Source organism: Lepisma saccharinum, chromosome 30, assembly GCF_977018435.1.
Source record: "Lepisma saccharinum chromosome 30, izLepSacc3.1, whole genome shotgun sequence".
NCBI lineage: Eukaryota > Metazoa > Arthropoda > Insecta > Zygentoma > Lepismatidae > Lepisma > Lepisma saccharinum.
The window spans coordinates 1,499,315-1,521,734 of record NC_139258.1 but is presented as its reverse complement, the minus strand read 5'-3'; the positions used below and the strand labels follow the sequence as shown (position 1 = coordinate 1,521,734).

Below are 22,420 nucleotides of genomic sequence, written 5' to 3'. Positions count from 1 at the left end.
AAAGATAAAGTTGAGAGACAATTAGAAAGAAAAGACTGTTCAAAGTAAAAATTGACCTGGTAACACTACCTGATGGAGCCCCAGGTGTAACGCAAGCTGCTAGTAAATTCTAAACTAAAAAAAAAACGAAGCATTAAGAATTCACGGGAAACAACTACACACATTAGCTCATCATCTTCGCCAAGCAGGCGGATTAGGACGACACACTTCTTCACGTAACATGGATCACGTGCCACGGTTTTCGTGTGGCAAATGCAACATGTTCACACGGGACCGCAGGCTAAGCTGTTGACATCATACGGCGACATTGAGTGGTAAAAGGCTTCCCACAGCAGTGTTTACAAAACGTCACTCCGTGAAACAAATGACTGTCTCTTGACCTGGAATGCGAGCGAAAGTTCAAAGGTCAAGTGAGGCAATTTGTCCACCGGCGGAGAGGAGTGGATGCGAAAGTGAAGAAGCTGGAATTGCAGGAACACTTTGATTTGCATCTAGGTTGATACATGACTCACACAAGCGTCTTACAAAATCACAGGCGCACAGTTTTCTTGCAAAAAAATTGATTGATTGTTTCTACTTCGCTTTTTGTGCCTCTTGGCTAATTTGCGAAGATGGGAATGAGTGATGAAACGATGAAATTGATGAATGGACATTCACAAGCAACCAAGCCCGAGCGGGATTCGAACGCGGGACCCTTGGCGTCGCAGCGTGATGTGCTAACCACTCGGCCACAAGGTCCGGCCCATGACACCTTGGCACCTGCGATACCCTCCTTTCATCTCTTTGCTGTCTTTGGTCTTCCAGGCCTGCTTTCGTCGGCGACAGAACCTGTCCTTCTGAATTTCTTGATAAGTTTGTCCACGGTGTCATAGGTTATCTGCGTTCTGTGGGTTGCATTGAATGTACGTGCTACATGACGCGTGGTACCACTCCCAGTCAACAGAATGATGTCAATCCGTTCTTCCTTCGTTAGTGGCATCTCTTTTTCATTGGTTCACCTGCCTGAAAAGGAAAAATATACATTAATCACTGTTTTCACCATTTGTATGGAGACTTATGACTCACCCTGTATATATATTGCTTCTTCACCTTGGTGTGTTGTACGGACTGTGAATAAGAAACTCGACAATGTTGCATTTCACGATTTTCAGACAGGCTTTGTTGATCTGGTAGTTAAACATAGAGTAAGTATCGCAAGATAACATTCAGACAAAACAGAAATTGTTGAACTTCTTATGTTTCAGCATGCAATGACACAAAAGTTTTTTTAAAAAATGACCTAAAAGTGACGCAAAATGTAAAAAAAGACCTAAAAATGACCAAAAAATGACCCAAAAAATTACATTTCTTCAGCCTGAGGAGGGTGTTCAGGATTTCTGTACTAGTTAGCAATGTGTACGCTGCACCAGTTAAAAGATGGAATGTTATCAAAATCCTGGCCCTGTAACATGAGAGTTGCGAAAGAGACATCGATTTAATCTAATCATCATTCTTCCTTATCGTTGCGAATAACCAACGGGAAACACGACGTAAAATAAAATAAGGAACAAAACAGACACATTGAGAGGAGCCAAGAAGAGGCGGAATCTTCGCACCGAGTATAGGTCTTCTCTACTCTTAGGGCAGACGCTCTATATGCTGCCAAGGGAAGTGGGGAGCGGGAAATACGCATCAGTCCAACCAGACAACAGCGGTGGCGCAGAGAGTTACGACGTCGAGGGGAGGAACTACTACGTGCACCTCGTTCTACAGGCTGCTGAGTTTCTTATCGTGCTGGATTGGTCTCTTCCTTGCTCCTCACTTCCCTTGAAAGCATGTGGAGCGCCAGCCGTAAGACTGGAAAAAAGCTATATAGTAAAGTAGAAAAATAAATAACGGTAACAACTCCCCATAACTTCCATATCAGTCAGTGGCGTGCCCGGAAGGCGAATTTTTTTTTTCCAGTCAACTTGTGAATGCGAGTTCATTTCTTGCTATCTGATTGGCTGTTGGAAAGATACGGTGCTCTGATTGTGAGAATATCTTATTTCCTATTTTCAGCGTAAATTTGCTGCTTTCTAATCTAATCTAACCTAACCTAACGTACAGCGCAAATAAGATATTCTCAAAATCAGAGCACCGTAACTTTCCAACAGCCAATCAGAGAGCAAGAAATGAACCCGCATTCACAACTTGACTGGAAAAAGCAAAAGCGCTCCCGGGAGCGTCATAACTCCCCCCCCCCTCTTTGGTCCAGCATTCCTAAAAACAGAACTTCAAAGACAGGAAAAGATGGAAAAATGAGGACTGACTACTACAAAAAGCTTACGTACCCCCCCCCCCCCTTCTCGATACTTCTGGGCACGCCACTGATTTCAGCCGAAGACTGTTTCTATAAAATTTAGAAAATTGCATGGTAAATGTTCTACAGATTGATAAGATGAAAAGCCACTTTCCATTTTTTAAATATCCAAGACACCACCCACACAGCTCTGTGGTTGACACAGATTCTAGAGCATTAAGCTGTGACAGATGTCGACCTTTGAAATAAATTACAGAAAATGCCTTTAATAGAATGAGAAGCTTTACCCCATCTAATTCCTCCGGTACAAAAACAAATGACTGCGCAAATATTTCAAGTGAACGTTCTGCGATTATCTCAGAAGAGCTGGAAATTGCAATATCATGCAATTGTACGCAACATTGCTCAGTTCAAAAAGTCACAATTCGGACAAAAGAGGATCGCAACTGAAATACCAACCTTATGTAACGCGTTACAAAAAGTTAAGAAAAATAAAAACTGCACGGAACGATGTTTTTGCATATGTTTTTCGAAAGTGTATAAACATTTTTCCTTTCTTTTATGGTTGCCTGCGAGAAAGGTAAAATTTGATGTGGCGATTGAAGAACCGTGATGAAAATGTTCGCTACGCTTTGCCTACCCAGCATGCATCAGTGTGACTGCGGAGTAAATCGCTAACAGCAATACGATGCAATCACGAATCGTTTCCTCAATACGATTCAGGCGAATATTTTGTGAACAAAATAGCATATTTAACTAACTTTTATTTCCTGCTATTATTCCAAGATCTTTGCCTTTCGTTTTCCCATGGTCTTCAACTTGGCAGACGTCTTGTTGTTCCACAAAGTTTCCTATATTCAAAGATGAATGAATGATTTGAGTTGCTGTTTTAAGTCCACTTTATGTACAGTAAGGCTAATCGGGACTGGACCTACAGTTTAAAGTGGGATCCGAACCACTTGTGCCTCCACCGGGTATCGAACCCGAGACCCCTTGATTACAAGGCAATGACGATACCACTGCGCCATGGGGGAGGCCGAATGAATGAATGATTTGATTCATTTACTTGGCGTTTCTGCCACTTTTCGCTATTTGCGAAGATATAGATGAATGGTGATATGATAAAATAGATGAAAGAACAATGACAGAGGAATATACTGCCCGAATTTAGACGCCAGAGCCTCGTACAAGGACGTATTTAGGGGGGTTAAGGGAGTCCTGACCCCCCCAGAAAGATTTATCAAGTAATAAAATTAAATAATGAAAAATTTATTCGTTTAGTCGTTGTTATATAAATTCTTCTGAACTTATTGTAAGACAAGGATTATATTGGGATCATACGGCTTTTAAGGACACGGAGGACGTATTTCGGGGGATCTGGACCCCCCCAACCCGATACTTAATAAGTACGATAATTAAATAATGAAAATATACTCGTTTAGCATTTGTTGTATAATTTCCTCTGAAATTATTGGAAGACAAGGATTATATTGGGATCATACGGCATTGATGGACAGGAAGGACATATTTGGGGGGGGGGGTCCAGACGCCCCAAAAGACTTACCAAGAACTAAAATTAAGTAATGAAAATATTATCTTTTGTTGCATAATCGATGGTTATTAATTTCTTCTGAACATTTTAGAAGGCAAGGATTATATTTTTATCATACATGACATTAAAAAGAAGATTTATGTACACTACTACTCAGAATAATATGCATAAAATATTAATCAGAAACTTACTCTTCTCCAACTACATGTAACATCATTTTTGTTATTCGATAAATATTCAATTATTCATCTGTTTAACATTAATTTAATTGCCAGGGCACTTGTTTTTATGTAAGTTATTCCGATCTTAACTACAGAAGCTACGTAATGAATATGCGCTGTTATCTCTATTCTAATACAGTCTTTTTTACCTAATCGTGTCATTATAATATAATTTTAATTTATGTATTGTAATTAGTATTAATTTGATTTAATATAAATATTTTATTTTTTATTTATTTAAATTTAATATTTAATAATATTTTATTATTATTATTATTATTCCTGAGACGGACCCCCCCGAAACATATTTCTAGATACGTCCCTGCCTCGTTAGTCTGCAAAATACAGTACAGGATGTACTAAGGTAGGTGAACGAAATGTGACCCTACTTGCTTGGAGGGCAATTTACAAATCGCTAATGAGAGAGAAATTTCTGAAATTAAAACAAATGCGCTAACTCCTAGGCTATAACTAATTAACAACGTGTACCAAATGAATATTTTGTAACATTGCGTGTAACTTAAAAAATTACAAAACCGTTACATCTGTTCCCAAGGTGGCGCACGGCTTATAAGGTATTTCTTTCCCTTTTGTGCGCTTGACGGCGGCACTCTTGGCGGCCTCGCGAACGCCAACTCCCGCCAAATCGCGTGCGATATCTCCGCTATGAAAACAGCTAGATTCAAAATGACTTCAAGTTCTCAGGTTTTTTTAAACAATTATCGCCGGAAGATTTTCTTTCTGAGAATTTCTGTCAGTAACATTGATTGAACAGGAAGTCCTTTCTTATTGAATTACGTACAATTTTCTGCAACTCATTTGGTAAACAAGGCTGGGAACCACTTTTCGAAATCTAATTTGCAGAATATTTATTCATGTTTATTCACGTTTCTACATCTTAGAGAAAATTGTTGGTGTCAAACTTTTGATTGTTGACATGCATTATGTACAGTGGGATCCATGAGTATTACCGTGCAAATTGTCCATGACTATTTTCATTAATTTTTCTCTTACATCCTATGTGTTTTTAAGCAATGGATTTTTATGTATGCTGATGCAGAAGGTGTCAACAGCTTGTTTTGAGTTTTCTTTTAATTCTTGAAGCTTTTATTGGGTCAAATAAAGTGCACGAACATGGTGATGGACAATTTGCACGGTAATACTCCTGGATCCCACTGTACAGTAAAGAACGACGAATAGCCGACTTCCGTGGAGGAGTGGTCTGGACAGTCCCTACGACGGCTGGGCTTCCACAATAACTTAAATAAAATGGCTGTTTCAGCCCGTGACAGTTAGTTTTCTGCATGGTGCACCTGAAGGGGGCTGAGCATATTAATGTTGTGTCATTTCTTAGCTGTGTAAAATAGTAATATGATTTTCGTAATGTGGGCCATCTTCAGTGATGTGCCGTAGACTTAAGTTTACGTCTACATGTAATCTACGCGTAGATTACATAGGGTTGTAGTTTACATAGACTACGTAGACAATCTAAAGTGCATTAAAATTAATTTTCAAGGCTTTCATGAAAGGAAAGTGACATTTTCAACTATATTGGTTCTTAACGAAATGAAAAGAATCCTATTTACAATAAATTTCTCTTCTCTTCTATTACCAACTATGGAAGAAGATAAATAGTATGCAAAAAACAACAACAGATGGCAGTCGTGAGGCAAGAGTGGTCTTCTTCCCATAAAACACTAGAATATTTCCTATATTAGGTTTCTTCCTAGGTGAGAAATTGTTCGAATTTGAAAGAAAGATGAAAAGTTCTCCACACACATCAGCAACTGATACGCAGTATAATTTTCTTTTAATTCCACGGCGCCCTTTGCTAAGTTATCACCTTTCGCCATGTTGTTTACATAGATTACGTAATCTACTGTATAAAATAGTCTACGTGTAGAATATAGACTATCGTTGTTTACGCGTAGACGCACATCACTGGCCACCTTGGAACACGGGCTATTTTTCGTGAAAGTGAGGTTAACACTTAAATGGTATGAGAAGACTTGGGCAGCGAAATGACTTGGAAAGAGAAAAGACGTGTCTACACCGGTGTTCGAACAAGGGACCTCTTGATTACACGTCTATTACACAATCGCTATTGCCCTGCTACTTTTTTTTTTATCTTTCGTGCATGATAAGCTATTCTATTTGTTGTTCGTTAAGGAGAAAGTTTTGCTTATCTATAAGCAATGACAGAGCTTCGTTTTGATCAAATCGTGGCCACTGGACCGATTTTGCTACGATGCAATCAAAGCGAACACTGGTCAAATTACGTAACTCCAGATGCTCTCGTGCACACTAACGGTGATGAATTTGGCGACCTGCTCCACTGAGCATCAGACGAAGCTCCCAAGGGTTTACTTTGGAAGCGAACGTGACTTTCAGAACCGGATTGCAACACTCGCGTATCACAAATGCCACGGAAAGTGCTGGCGTCCAGTGTTGACAAGAGTCACAACTTAAGGTCAATGGTGCTCAGCGGTTTCGTATCAAGAGAGAAGAGCTAGTGATGTCGTAACGGTTTTACGGTTCTAATTAGCAAAGATGATAAAGCGTAGTTATGTAACTGCACTAGTGTCCATCCGTGTCAAGTACAGTTGAACCTGAGTTATATGTATGTAGGGTGTATATAGAAAATAATACGTGTAACTGAGAATAACACTCGCTTTAGACGAAAGTATTTACATTAGCATTTTTCTTAACATTTATGGCATGACCAAAATGTTACCGTGTAAAGTGACAAATCTTATGGCTTTTCAGATGCAATTGCATATTTCATGGCATTTCTCAAGGATAGGCTCGGTCCGTAGCATTTTTCGTAGCGTAACCAATCAGAAGCGACCTCCAGAACACGAGTGAAGTTGTAATGGCGGCCGCGTGAGATGTAAACAATGTATCACTTCACATTTTTAAAACACGATAACTATTGAACCGAGAGGAATTACGTTTCGTATTAAATGGTTTTAGGTAGAGAAGCATGGCGCTGCTTAAATACATACTTTAGAACGTTTACTGTTAAGGTATGGAAGAATATTTTAGTTGTTTCAATTGTAAAAGCCGTGCACTCCCCATAGATGGCGCAACTCGATGTGCCTTTCGTGCTGTATATATATTATACATTGTAATCGCAAAAGCTAGCCGAAAAGTTACATGAAATGATTTCGTGTAAAGTACGATCTGCTATGAGATTTTTGGAAGCATTTACATAGCATTTATGCTAGCAAAAATGCTAAAGGAAATGTTTCGTCTAAAGCCAGCCTTAATTACAAATCAGATTTAGATAGCATGTCATATTAATATTAAAATACTGTAATTGTATCTTTTTTGAGGAACAAGGTATAATACATGTTATTTCTGTCATAAAGTAATAAATTAACGAATCTAAAACTTTGATTCTTAAATACATTATATTTGCCACTTTATTAGTGAACATTTGATATTGAAATACTACAGTACTCTCTCATTTTTTTTAAAGAAAATCGTCTAAAATAGCATTACTTTCACTAATGGTGCAAAGTATCGTATAAGCGATGTCTAAATCCGCGGCTATTTAAGTTTTATATTATGTGGATGCAATGCAACGTGCCACCACTCCTAACTCCATGGTATGGAGATCCGATTTGGCAACACACCGCTCCTTGCTCCGGCTGGTCAGTTGGGAGCACCAGTTCTCACCCAGGGATCGGGATTAAGACGATCCACCCTTCCTCCAGGAAGGAAACCACCGAATTGCGACACGTGACAGTAAATAAAATTCCAAATACTTTATAATTAAAATGTCCAAAATCTTTAATCACGAATCGCGCGCGTATATACTGATTCGCACAAGTTAAAAAATATATTTTGTTGGGTCATGCACGCTCGCAGGCAGTGATAAGCAACTTACTTAACACGAGAGTCCGCGCACCGCCTTCACAGTTAATAGCAAGACCTCAACTGCCTACCTCAAGCGCGAGGCGCAGCATAACAGATTGTTCTAACTTACAATACAAACTCATAACATAAAATAACACAAGAAAAACTGATAATTTATATAACACATCAATGTTAATTAGAGATAGTAAGCTAAAGTTCAGGTTGGCAACAATTAAAAATGCCAACGTGGAAGTTTTACATCGCCAAGAACACGAAGCGTAGTTCCCCCACTCCTAACATAAACAGCCAATAGGAATACGATATTTTATTGAAAACGAGGGAGAAATACTTTGCTATAATATTACAATATTAAACTATATAGAAATAACTAAACTCATTTTATCAAATAAATCATATTTGCCCTTGCACATAAAAATGATTAAATAAAGATTTAGTTTATAACGAAGACAAATTACTTCAATCTTGTACATTGTTGAACAAAAATCGATATTAAGAAGAAATGTATTTAACTTGTGCTTGAAAAACAATGAATACGTTGCATATATTATTTGGGATAATCATTAGCCTATAAATTCTGAATAAATATTTCAAAAATACGCGAATAATATATAATATAAAACATAAATATATACATGAATTATGAAAACAATTAAGTATAAATAATTTAATCCAAGTTCTTAACTTGAAAGTATACGAATAAGATAAATGCCAATATACAACTGAAATCTGCCTAACATGGCGGTCGTTACATGGATTAGCGTCCACTTCCCGTTTAAATTTTACTTTCTCGTCAAGAACTTTCTGTTGTTCATGGCCGACCAGTAGAAGCTGAAAACTGTCATTTCTGTGGCATTGATGTAGCTTGGTTATGTACAAATCAACTGTATTTTGTGAAAATTAGTACGCATAACACCGAATTACGTATAAATGCATTACGTACAAATAAGATTTAATTAACACATTTTAAAATTATATTTTGCAGTAATTTACATACAAAAGAGAATTACGCAGAACTGAGTTATGTATAAAGCAGTTTCAACTGTATATAAAAATAATTATGCGTACCTGTGGTTGAAAATGGATTGGGTGCATAGGCGTGCGAACGGGGAGGAGGGGGGGCAATTGCCCCCGGACGTTCGCAGATTTTTCCCACGGAGGGGTGATCAAGGAATATTTCCATGGGGCATATTACCCCGCATTCCTCCATCCCCATTATAATAATTAATCTAAATTACTATGACAAATCAAATTATGCTTGTGAAATTACACTTTTAGGTTGACATTTATTTTCTAAGGGGGAGGTGTGGCCATCCTTGCCCCCTTCCAGACGTTCATGCACCTATGTTACTTTCACCTAGAAATTTAGTGTATAGGAATCTTATATATACACACACACCCACACCCATCAATACAATAAAACGAAAACAGTGAGATGAAATTAGGTTTTCTTTAAGACCTGAACTTTCATCAACGCTTTTGCCTCCCTTAATCAAAGGGTCTGTGTCTGCGCACGCCTATGAATGATTGATTGATTTGGTTCGTATGGCTAATTGCGAGTGATGATATGATGAAATTTATGAATAGACACTCGAAATGGACACGCATGCCCAGGCCGGTATTCGAACCCGGGCCCTTGTGGGTTCGTCGTGTTTTGAAATTGAGACCGTTAACATCGATTATAATCAACTAATAATTATTATATAACTAATAATTATTAGTCTGCTGATTGCACGAGAAAACCTCTTGAATTCATAATATTATTAGTTATTAGTTGAAAACATTGCCCCCCCCCAAATTTTCAGGTTACTAAATTTAAAAACTAAGGATACTTTTATGAACCTACTGTGACCTGAGTAGCAATGTACTGAAGAGTATATTATATGATGTAAGTTATTTAGCAAAATAGTTCTGGATTTTTTACGGGCTGGAAAGCTTGTCGATCCTGGCTCCCAAAGTCTCAAGTTTGATTCTGCTCCCAATAGTTAAGTTCCAAGTTTCATTCAGCCCCCCCCCCCCTTAATGGTAAGTCCCCAGATTGATTCTGCCCCTAAAAGTTAAGTCCACAGATTGATTCTGCCCATAAAAGTTAAGTCCCAAGTTTGATTCTGTCCCTAAAAGTTAAGTCCCAAGTTTGATCCTGTCCCTAAAAGTTAAGTCCCAAGTTTGATCCTGTCCCTAAAAGTTAAGTCCCAAGTTTCATTTAGCCCCCTTAATGGTAAGTCCCCAGATTGATCTGCCCCTAAAAGTTAAGTCCCAAGTTTGATTCTGCTCCTAAAAGTTAAGTCCCAAGTTTTATTCTGTCCCTAAAAGTTAAGTCCCAAGTTTGATTCTGTCCCTAAAATTAAAGTCCCAAGTTTGATTCTGTCCATAAAAGTTAAATCCCAAGTTTGATCCTGTGCCTAAAAGTTAAGTCCCAAGTTTCATTTAGCCCCCTTAATGGTAAGTCCCCAGATTGATTCTGCCCCTAAAAGTTAAGTCCCAAGTTTTATTCTGTCCCTAAAAGTTAAGTCCCAAGTTTGATTCTGTCCATAAAAGTTAAGTCCCAAGTTTGATTCTGTCCATAAAAGTTAAGTCCCAAGTTTGATTCTGTCCATAAAAGTTAAGTCCCAAGTTTGATTCTGTCCATAAAAGTTAAGTCCCAAGTTTGATTCTGCCCCCCGAAAGTGAAGTCCCCAGTTTCATTCAGCCCCCAAATGGTAAGTCCCAAGATTGATTCTGCCCGAAAGTTAAGTCCCAAGTTTCATTCAGAGCTGCAATGGTAAGTCCCAAAATTGATTCTGCCCCTGAAAGTTATCTCCCAAGTTTGATTCTGCCCCCCAAAATTAAGTCTCAAGTTTGATTCACCCCCTTAAGTCCCCAAGTTCGATTTTGCCCCTCCAAAGTTAGGCTACAAGCTACGCCCATGCACTTACAAAGCCGAAATAAATAAATAAAAATGTATCTCATCTTTGCAGCCCTTCTGTCAGTCCTGGTTCCCAACGCTGACGGCCAGGGGTACGAGTACAGCACGCCTGAAAACCAGTTGGAGCACGAGCCCCCAGGGGAGGAGGGGCCCTACAAGCAGGAGGCCCCCGAGAACCCCCTTACCTACCAGTCCCCGGTGGAGGACGGGTCGCTGCTCTTCGGTGCCGCTGCCAACCAGGGCTCGGCGTCCGCCCGCCCCCCGGGCAACAGGATCGACGACCACCATCATCATCATCATGACGACGATGACCCCAGCAAATGGGACATCCGGAAGTCGGTGCCCGGGGAACCGGGGGAGGACTACCCCGTGCACAATAAGATTCCGGACACCAGATTTTCTTGTGATGGAAGGGCCACTGGTAAGTTTGGGTAGAAACCTGTGCGAAAAGCGTACAATTTCAAGAATTGGAAGTTAGTATGTAGTTAGCATGGACGTCCGCAGGATCTTTTTCCAGTGAGGGGCAAGGAAGGTATTTTTTTCCAGGGGGGGCAAACAAGGCACATTTTCCCCAATTGTTCCCTAAAAAAAATTGCTTAATTTTGAATTTATGGTGTTCATGCAATAATTAACACATATTATTGTGGCTAGAATGCAATTGTATGTGTGAGATACAACATTTTTGGTTGACTTTCATTTTCCAGGGGGGCACGGCGCCCCTTGCCCCCCCCCCCCTTCCGGACGCCCATGGTAGTAAGATGTCGGCTAGACCTTTAGATGATTGATTTGGTGTTTTTAAGTCCACTTTATGCACAGTAAGGCTAATCGGGACTGGACCTAAAGTTTAAAGTGGGTATCGAACCCGGGACCCCTTGATTACAAGGCAAAGACGCTACCACTGCGCCATCGGGGACTAGACCTTTTGACTAAACTTGGTTGAAACGGTGAAAGTCATGCAATTTTTTTTACCTAGGGAATGACGTTCCTCTATATCCTCCCCCTTCATGTATTGGATTTACAGTCAATCTTAGTAGTCAAATTCAAGGACGTATTTGGGGGTGGGGTCTAGGGGGTCCGGACCCCCCCCGAAAAACTTACCAAGTATGGGAAGGAAGGGTAAAATGGCCACTCTGTCTTTCTTTCTTTCCTTCCTCTCTCTCTCTCTCTCTCTCTCTCTCTCTCTTCCCTTCTTTTTTTCTCACTCTCTCTTGAAAGAAAGAAAGAGAGAAAGAAGGAAAGAAGAAAGGACTCTCCCTCTCTCTCTCCCCTTCTTTCCTTCCTTCATTCTTTCTTCTTTCCTTCTCTCCTTCTTTATCTCTCTCCCTCTCTCTCTTTAAAGAAAGAAAGAGGACAGAAAGAAGAAAAGAAAGAACTCTCTCTCTCTCTCTCTTTCCTCTCTCCCTGAAAAACAGAGGGAGAGAGATAGAAAGAGAGAGAGAACGTTTGATGAATTATTATCATACCTTTTTAATCAGCAAAGTTATAGAAACATAGACCAATAGTAAGTATAATAACTTTACTTCCAATTTCTACTTCATTATTTTTAATTCTTGTTGTTTGGAAATGTACAATTTTAAAAAAAAAAGTACGAAGTGGCCTCTTTGCCCGCCGAGGTTGGGTAAAGTGGCCAGCCCCTTTCCATTTTACTTGCATAGGTAAATGAACAAATCACATTGATTCAGTGTGTGTATTTAATCAACACAAGCTGAAGTAATACACATTAAGAATAAGTATTATGTTTTTAAGTTGAAATCATTACAAGATAAAGTAAATAGTAATTCGTAATCAATAGTCTATCAATAAAGGATTAGGCGTAGGCCTATTTGCAAAATTCGCACTCAAACTCATCATCTTCTTCGTCACAACCGGCGCACTCTTCATGTGCCCACTTCTTACATTTTGAACATCTAATCCATCCTTCATTGCCTTTCGAGTTTGTCTCTTTCGCGGCCACTTTGCCCGGAATGACGTCATTACAAAAACTGTGGTCTAACGTCTAACCTACATGACAGAGTTTTCAAACACACATCATTTAAAAGGTTATTTCACGCTGATCAAACAGCACAAGAGCATATAATTATAACACTTACTATTATTTAGCTATAATCAACAATTTGTACCACTTAGCTAAAATCAGACTTGCGGAAAAACAATAAAATGAGTTCACATCTAGAAAAGTGCAGCCTCCCGCTTCAAAGCCACAGACAACACTCACAGCATCCGTGGCGACTGTTTCACCCGCCTCCCGCGTGGCGGAAGCACTATACAGCGAAGAAAACTCACATGGCCACTTTGCCCGCATTGGCCACTTTACCCTTCCTGCCCCTACAAAAATTAAATAATGAAAATATACATTGTTTAACATTTATTGCATAATCGAGTGATATTTATTTCCACCGAACTTATTTGAAGGCAGTTTTAGTTTTTATAATTGGTTTATTTAACAATAATTTGATGTGTATCTGTCTAAACAAAAGCTAACGTTGTACAATGACTCTTGAGACAAAACTGTTCTACCGCACTGCCAAGGACATATTTAAGAGCGAAGCCTAAGGGGCCCGGACCCCCCCTTCCACTCCCAAAGGCTTACCAAGTACTAAAATTAAATAATGAAAATATACTTGTCTAGCATTTGCTGTATAATCAAGGGTTATTTATTTTCGCCAACTTTCAATGACAATACCAAATATATTAATCAGAAACTTTAATTTTCGTCCACTGGATCTAATATTATTTCTTGTTATTTAAGCTTTTCTTCGTTATCATATTACACTCGCATACAGCGTTGTTCTCTCATTCTTGCCTACAGGAAAAAACAGTACAGCTTCAACGGAAGTTGATTTGTCACACAATTTAACTGGAATATTGCAGAATATCTAAACTACTAAATTATATCATATAATAGAGTTGCCAAGGTTTAGACCTTCCTAATAGGTGCTTTTATAGTACAGAGCATTCCCTGACATACGCTACGAGACTCGGCGGCAAGCGGGCCGGCGTCAGCGCTTGTCTTTCCCGGTGAACGGGGTCCGTGACAGTCGCTAGAGTCGGCTATTAAAATTACAGTTTTCATATTGTGTACTAACCTTGACTACAGAAGGTATTGAAAATGATGTCCCTCTGCTGCAACACATTCCTGGCATCTCCCAAGGAAATTGGCATTTACACGTGCAAGTTCGTCTACTGTAATTCTCGTACAATACTCTCTTTTAACTCACGGATGGTGTGCGGATTGTCTTTGTATACTTTATTTATTAGATTTCCCCATTTTGCTTTCCACTTTTATTCAGAACTGACCCTGTTACTCTAAACCTTTCTACGATCTTTAATACAGTGGTCCTATGTGGAACGGGAACACAAGGAAATTTCGTTGCAAAACGTCATCGCACTTCTCCACAATTCCTCTTTCTGAACTCGACAAGATAAATCCTTTGTTGTAATGTAAACTTTTGTGGTGCCATATTAGCCACAATCTTCTCAGAGGGAGGATTATACTGGCGTCAGTCTGCAACGTCAACAGAAAGGGAAAGAGAGCCAAGCCAGGGAGAGCGAAAAAAACAGACTGTAGCGTACGACTTTCGCGGACCCCGTTCACCGGAGAAGACAAGCGCTGACGCTAAGCTGCTTGCCGCCGAGTCTCGTACCGAATGTCAGGAAATGCTCTGTGTCAGCCCCTATTTTTCAATTCAACCTGCTCACCACCTATCATTTTGATGGTTAACTAAGAAATGATGGTATGCAATCAAAATACAAGGGTTGGATAAAAAGTAATGGCAACACTGCTGTCCCGTGAAAGGGGTGAGTCACAGCGCCACAAGCGTTTCGTGGCTGATAAAGGAATGTCAGACGAGGAAGTATAGTGAGTGGGGTGCGATTGTATGTTATTCGGTCAAAAACAGCAGTGCTCTGAAGCAGAGGACGAGAGTGCAAGCGCCCTAACAATATGTTTAGGCAAGAAGAACAACGTCTCTCAGGCAGACGGTCAATGCAGCCTACTTCTGCACCTTCTTGCAACACCACCTTCGTCTCGCATTAAGAAGGAAGCGACGGCACGGTGTCCCATCATCCTGCTTGACAATGCAAGGTGTCACACTGCGAACAATGTGACGGCGCTCCTGCATAACTGGTAGTGGGAGGTACTGGAACATCCGCCGTATTCACCGGTACGAGACCGTGTGATTACGACCGTTTTCTCAAAATGAAGGAACCACTGGGCGGGAAGCACTACGACACGCGCGAAGCCATCATACGTGCTATAGGACATCGACAGAGATGGACGCGCTGACGGTGTACGACGCCTTCCATACGTGTGACAGAAGGTCGTAGAGATGAGGGGCGATTACGTTGAAGGAATGTAACACGTGCTCCTCTGCCAATACAGTCAAGTACCAATTATACCAGTGTTGCCATTACTTTTTATCCAACCCTTGTAATAACCATTATCATTGCCTAAATCTTGGTGAAAATTACTCTTAGAGAAACAGCATAAACATTACTATGTTACAAAATAAAACAGTTGAAAGAGAACTGCCAAATCTATTTCGTCGAGGTGTGAAATTAAAAAAGTTAAGTACAAATGAAAAAGTACAATTGATAGCATTTCCTTGTTTTTATAATTTGAACCTGTTTTTCTTACAGGCTACTACGCAGACATGGAAGCTGGTTGTCAAGCGTTTCACGTCTGCTCTGGGAATTCACTCCGAAACTCATTCCTCTGCCCCAATGGTTCCATATTCAGTCAGGAATATTTCACGTGCGACTGGTGGGACAATGTCGACTGTTCAACGTCGGAGCAGTTCTTCAGCAAGAACAACGACATCGGACGAGTTGCATCTGGCTCGGGAATCATAATGTCTTCACCCAGCAACGGACACGAGATATACGAAGGCGCGGCAGCTGGAACCCCTTTCAGCAGCTTGAGCAAGGACTCGGGAGATGGTGGATATGTTTATGAGAAGCCAGAAAAACCCTTCACGCCTTCCACTGCTAGGCCAACGGAAACCACGCGATACACAACAACGGCAACCACTCAACGACCCACTACAAGAACCACGACAACACAGAGGCCTTACACCACAAGACCAACGACCCAGAGGCCTTACACCACAAGACCAACGACCCAGAGGCCATACACCACAAGACCTTCAACTGCATCTCGACCAGGATCCACCTACCTCCCACCTCCTCAGCCCTCCAGTTCCACATCGCGCCCAACATATACAACTTCAAGAACTGAAGCCACCAGAACGACGAGAAGGCCTTACACAACAAGACCCACCACAAACAAGCCATACACCACTTCACGCCCTGCCACAACAAGACCTACATCACGTCCTGTTGGATCGTCGTATCTTCCCCCAGAACCTTCTAGCAGGCCAACCGAGAGACCGACACCAAGGCCAACCCAAAGACCACAGACCAGGCCAGTGTATACGTCACCGTCTCAACGCCCAACGCAGACTCCAAGACCGACTTACCCACCGGCAACTCAACCAACACAGAAGACAACATATAGTCCTCCACAGAGACCTGCTTCAACGTATCTTCCACCCCCTGAACCATCACAGGATCCAACTTCGAGACCAACATACGCTCCATCTTCTGCTAGACCCACTTATTCGTCTTCTCAACGGCCTCAGACGCCTGCTTCCAGTTATAGGCCACCACCTGAGAGTACAAGGCCATCTCAAAAACCTGGTCCAACTTATCTTCCTCCACCTCAACCAACTCAAAGGCCTTCTTCTAGACCAACATATACTTCTGCATCTCCGAGTCCTTCTTCGAGACCAACATACACCTCTCCGAGTTCAAGACCTACGTATGCTCCACCCCCTCCTCAACAGCCACAGAAGCCTTCTCCTAGCTACGGTCCACCGCCTCAAAGTCCTTCCCCAAGTCCATCCTTTACCTCACATTCTCCCCAAACTGAAAAACCCGCTGCAACATATCTTCCTCCGCCTCAACAACCTGAAAGTCCATCTCCAAGTTATCAACCACCACCTCAGAGTCCATCTCCAAGCTATGGTCCACCACCTCAAAGCCCTTCTCCGAGACCCTCTTATGCTCCACCACCACAGAGTCCTTCTCCCAGACCCTCTTATGCTCCACCACCTCAAAGTCCTTCCCCAAGACCCTCTTATGCTCCACCACCACAGAGTCCTTCTCCAAGCTATGGCCCACCACCTCAAAGTCCTTCTTCCAGACCCTCCTATGCTCCACCACCTCAAAGTCCTTCTCCAAGACCTTCTTATGCGCCACCATCTCAAAGTCCTTCCCCAAGACCCTCCTATGCTCCACCACCTCAAAGTCCTTCCCCAAGACCCTCTTATGCTCCACCACCTCAAAGTCCTTCCCCAAGACCCTCTTATGCTCCACCACCTGAAAGTCCTTCTCCAAGGCCTTCTTATGCTCCACCACCTCAAAGTCCTTCTCCAAGCTATGGTCCACCACCTCAAAGTCCTTCTCCAAGCTATGGTCCACCACCTCAAAGTCCTTCTCCAAGACCTTCTTATGCTCCACCATCTCAGAGTCCTTCCCCAAGCTATGGTCCACCACCTGAAAGTCCTTCTCCAAGACCTTCTTATGCTCCACCACCTCAAAGTCCTTCCCCAAGCTATGGTTCACCACCTAAAAGTCCTTCTCCAAGACCTTCTTATGCTCCACCATCTCAGAGTCCTTCTCCAAGCTATTATCTACCACCTCAGAATCCTTCTCCAAGACCCTCTTATGCTCCACCACCACAGAATCCTTCTCCAAGACCCTCTTATGCTCCACCACCACAGAATCCTTCTCCAAGACCCTCTTATGCTCCACCACCACAGGGTCCATCCTCAGGACCGTCATATAACCCACCTTCCTCTCCGCCATCTCAAAGTTACGGTCCCCCTCTGCAAGTATCTGAAAGTCCATATCATAGACCAAGTTATAATCCTCCTCTTGAAGAACCACAGCAGTCTGTGTCAAGTTTTGGTCCTTCACCACAAAGGCCTGTTCTAGCGCCTTCGGAACCGTCGAGAGATTTTTACCAGCAGCAATACAAGGAGTCTTTCCCCTCTTCCGATCAGGAGGCATACAATTACCCAGTCCCTGACCAATCGTTTGAAGAAGAGCCTGTTGCCAACTCCGAAGCGAATAATTTGAACGGATTCAACAATGCAGCCTTGTTCTATGACGTAGACAGTTCGGGAGGGCAAAGACAAGAAGACACTTTTTCACAGCAGCACCTGTCTCCTTTGAGAACCAACGAGGAACTACAAGGACTCTATTTCAATTCGGCACAAGGTCAGAGTCAAGCTGTCGAGGAAGATTCAGAACTGAACACATTCAGCTCACCACAACCTTTCAGGTTGGGAGACCAATTTGATTCTTCCAGGACAGCGGAAGTGGACAGATCTTCTGTTGAAATTGTTCCAAGTATCGAATTGGACATCACGCAATTGGAAAAAGAAGCACAGATTCGCAACGGCATTCCGGATACGTCTTACTCGGCAGAGCCACCTTCAGGATACAATTACAGTCGAGGTTATCGTGCTATAAGAATTCGTCGCAGCAGCAAGAGTCGTTCTTAATGTGGGCAAGATGGACAAGTCAAAGGATAACCGACGAGAAGATGTAAGAAGTTCTGAAACTTACTGCCATAACAATAAGAGTTTTCGCAAAAACTGGTGCCAATGGAAGGCCTTTAGTCCACATTCCTTACCAGCACCTAAATGATGTAAATACTGTTTTAGGGAATGACTAAGGCCCTTCCACAGCATACCACTCTATGAAGTGTGCATATTGTGTATATACAGTGTATTATTTTTTATCAATTTCTACATTTTTATGTACATTGAGACTGATCAAAATCAATATATAGTTAATGCACAGACCAGTGTAATTCATTACATATTAATTACCAGTTTTCCGTGTTGTTCTACATTTTCTTGTGTCAGCATACAGATTCGCCACGGCATTTGAAACCCTGGCCTGGGAGCAGTGGCGCTAGTGTCGCCAGGGAAGCCCGTAGTTCGCATATTTTCCGAGGTTTCAGAAGTCTTGGCACTACTATAGTAGCCGACAGTGCATCAACCAAAAGATTTACAAGTAATACTTCTTTCATTGTTCAACTACTTCGTTATAAACAGATTTATATGTAAATACATATTTATATATGAAGCTGAAATAAGTTATATTTTGTATTATCTTTGCGCAACATGGTATGTAGAGCCAAAAAATTAAGTTTCTATTTTCCATACTTGTACATATATTAGGTTTTAGCTCATATTTTAGTTATTTTTACATATTATTTCCAATATTTCAGAACATTTCTCAACATATACTCCATATTCGCGCAATAACTACTACATGTCCCCATGTGACCGAAAGAGTTGGATGAATTTCTTGCGAATAACTGACAAATTTGAAACACACTCTCATTACTTCCTGCGTCTTGAACGCAGTTTTAGTCCATATAAATCCATTTTAAGAGACAACAGATGGAAATTCACGTTCGAACACTTACAACAGATTTTTGTTAATCATTGTTTTAGAAACAGAAAATAAAAATACATTTTGTATATTGTTTCACAATTACAATAAGCGTACTGTATTTTATGTAGCTCGTGTAGTGTCTTATATTATTAAAAAGGTATTTTTTTACAATTTAAGTCCATATTTAACTCCTTCTTTTGGTGAAAATAACTAAATATGTATTTACATATTCAGAACATTTTTTATACATATAAATCCGTTCCGTGGTTATAAATATCAGCATGCTAGCTAATTCTTTGGTTTTCTAAATTCACTTCTTTTGTTTTCAAAATACTTCAGATTGTTTTTGAGGTAAATGAAAAAAATATATACGGAACACCGAACAGTCGACTAACCATAATCAATACATCCCTATTCTGGATGGTCATTATTTTATAATAAAGTTAAAATTCAATTATAAAATATACCGTTACGAATGATCGAATACTTGTAAATGCGAAAATTAACGAGAAAGGAACAGTGTAATAATTAGAACCATGCATCAATGTATCTAAATGAAATAAATAACATTTTCAAAATAAAACATCTTGTCTTACAATTGATTGCAGCACCTTTCTGTGAACGAGCCAGACCCGTAGCCAGAATTGATCTCCAGGGGGGCTCACTGGTTATCAGGGGGGCTTTGTAAAACAAGTCCATGTTTTAAAAGTTTAACAGTATTAAATTAAGATAAATTATGTGTGTGGGGGAGACCATTAAATTACACAATATTTAGTAACATACAAAAAAACATTTTTCTGTATCTTTTAAAAAATCGCTTGAAGTGTTAATTGACTGCTACTGAAATCATCCTTTACTACACACTCCATACCACGTTTGATGATACAGATATTTATATCAGCCAAGAAAATATGCATAATATTCAATCATAGACACAATATATTCCACCGCCGGTTAAAGCAATGAAACTCCCGTTCGGTCCCAAAACTTGGGATATGTTGACCTTTGATGCAGATGACATCAAAGTCACAGACTTTCGTTTAAACGGGAGGTCGCAACAAGGGCAGCGTACGTACAGATAAAGAATGTAACAGCTGCTGTTCATGTTCCGTGAATTTATCCTTCACCAAAGTTGTGAACAAAATAATATCTGCTGTCCACATTTTCACTCTTCAACAAATTATACAAAATAGTTTTACGCTATGTCAAGGGGGCTGACGGCAGTGCCAGGGGGGGGTGAAGGCAGTTCCAGGGGGCTGAGCCCCCCAGCCCCTGTCTGGCTACGGGCCTGGAACGAGCGCGTTTCCGGGTTCGAATCCCAGCCTGGGTACTGTTGTTTCATTGTCACGGGGGTCGGGGATGATTCTGAAGTTGATGTAAAATATAGTGGTCCTATGTGGAACGGGAACACCAGGAAATTTCGTTGCAAAACGTCGTCGCACTTCTCCACAATTCGTCTTTCCGAAGTAACACTCGACAAGATAAATCCTTTGTTGTAATGTAAACTTTTGTGGTGCCATATCGAGCCACAATCTTCAACACACAGACACGACACAACACAACTTCCGAGGGAGGATTATGCTGGCGTCAGTCTGCAACGTCAACAGAAAGGGAAAGAGAGCGAAGGCAGGGGGAGCGAAAGAAACAGACTGTAGCGTGCAACTGTCTCGGAAGCCGTTCACCGGGAAAGACAAGCTCTGACGCCGGGCCGCTTGCCGCCGAGTCTCGTAGCGAATGTCAGGGAATGCTCTGTACATACATACATACATATTTACTTAATTTAAGTTGCGGAGTTTGCATTTACCATACTCAGACTAGAAATACATCTACAAACATAAGTCACGTATGTTGCGATATATAGTAATCTACGAAAAATTGTTAAATGTACAAGAATTTCAAATTTACCTAATCAACTTCAAGAAATCTTCCGTCTGTCAGGTAGATTGTTCTGCAAAGAACACTAGCAAAGCAAACGGATTGAGGGAAATCTTATTTTAATTTACATGCAGCTTTCTATTCTTTCCCATTCTTGACACCTAAACTGTGAAAAACTTGCCTCAGGGCATTAAAAAAAATATGTATAAATGCAATGGGATTTGGATTAATAAAAGTTGCAATTTTTCACGTCTACGGAAAAGAATTCAATCATAATTCCCGGAATTCAAGGAGTTCCCGGTGAGTACCCTGATATCATAAAATCGCAAAATATTCGCTTACAACGCATCTCATCGCGCTAGAAACAACTAGAAACGTTCATATGAATAACAATCTTTCCAACCCACTAACAACTTTCAAGTTTCTCCCGAGGGTACGAAGGGTCACAATCAGTGGGGGCGATTGGGTTCCAAAACGGGGGGGGGGGGAAAGACAGTATATTTTCCTTCGTAGATAAGGTTCAGCATAGTGCGGGGGCAAAAGTTACGAAAAATGGGTGGGCAAACTGCCCACCTCGCTCCCTAATCGCCGCCACTGGTCACAGTCACCTCCGCCTCTTACGTAGATGCCGGTACATGAGCAAAAACAGGTTTTTGTAGTAAAAATGTTGAAACAGTGTGTAAAGTGTAGGGAAATCTAGTACCTGAAATAGAGAAAATTTTCTTCGTCCCTAAGAACTGGAGAATAGTTTTTAAAAACACATTCATCTTTGACCAATTATCTCGCTAATTACCAGTAGCTACATGCAGGGGTGTCCATTCCGCCCCCGAAGGCCAATGGCGCATCCTCCCAAAAACAGAATTTAATTACGACAGCGTGTCTACCGAAAGTAACTCTTGTCTTAGCTTTCGTTCCAAATGATGCACCTCTTTTTAAATTAAGCAGTATACCAACACTAAGCATTATATTTTAAGAAGTGATGTTATTAATGAATATCGAGAATATCTTATATCTTATGTCTTCTAATGCAGCTGTATAAAACTTCACATTCACCTCAGCAAAGCGCCAAACACGCATTCTCGCAACACATCCTTCCGAGCGAAGCGAGCAAGAAAATTTTTACATCCAGTTCTTTGCAGGCTTTCAAGAATATTAATTTAATGCGCTTCTTAAGATCCCGAGATATTTAGTCCTTTCCAGCTCCTCTTTTGGCACGTTCGGGGTCGAAAACGTGT

General features: G+C 40.9%; 1 protein-coding gene across 1 annotated transcript in view; it reads left to right on the top strand.

Annotated features, from left to right (window-relative positions):
* The window catches only part of LOC145981859 (uncharacterized), a 50,866-nt gene extending 31,908 nt beyond the window's left edge, over window positions 1-18,958 (top strand). Inside the window, exons 2-3 of the mRNA XM_083115309.1 lie at window positions 10,891-11,259; window positions 15,477-18,958. Of these exons, the coding sequence (XP_082971435.1) occupies window positions 10,891-11,259; window positions 15,477-18,406 (3,299 nt within the window). The 3' untranslated portion in view covers window positions 18,407-18,958. The remainder of the gene's footprint in view (window positions 1-10,890; window positions 11,260-15,476) is intronic.
* Window positions 18,959-22,420: the final 3,462 nt, after the last annotated feature.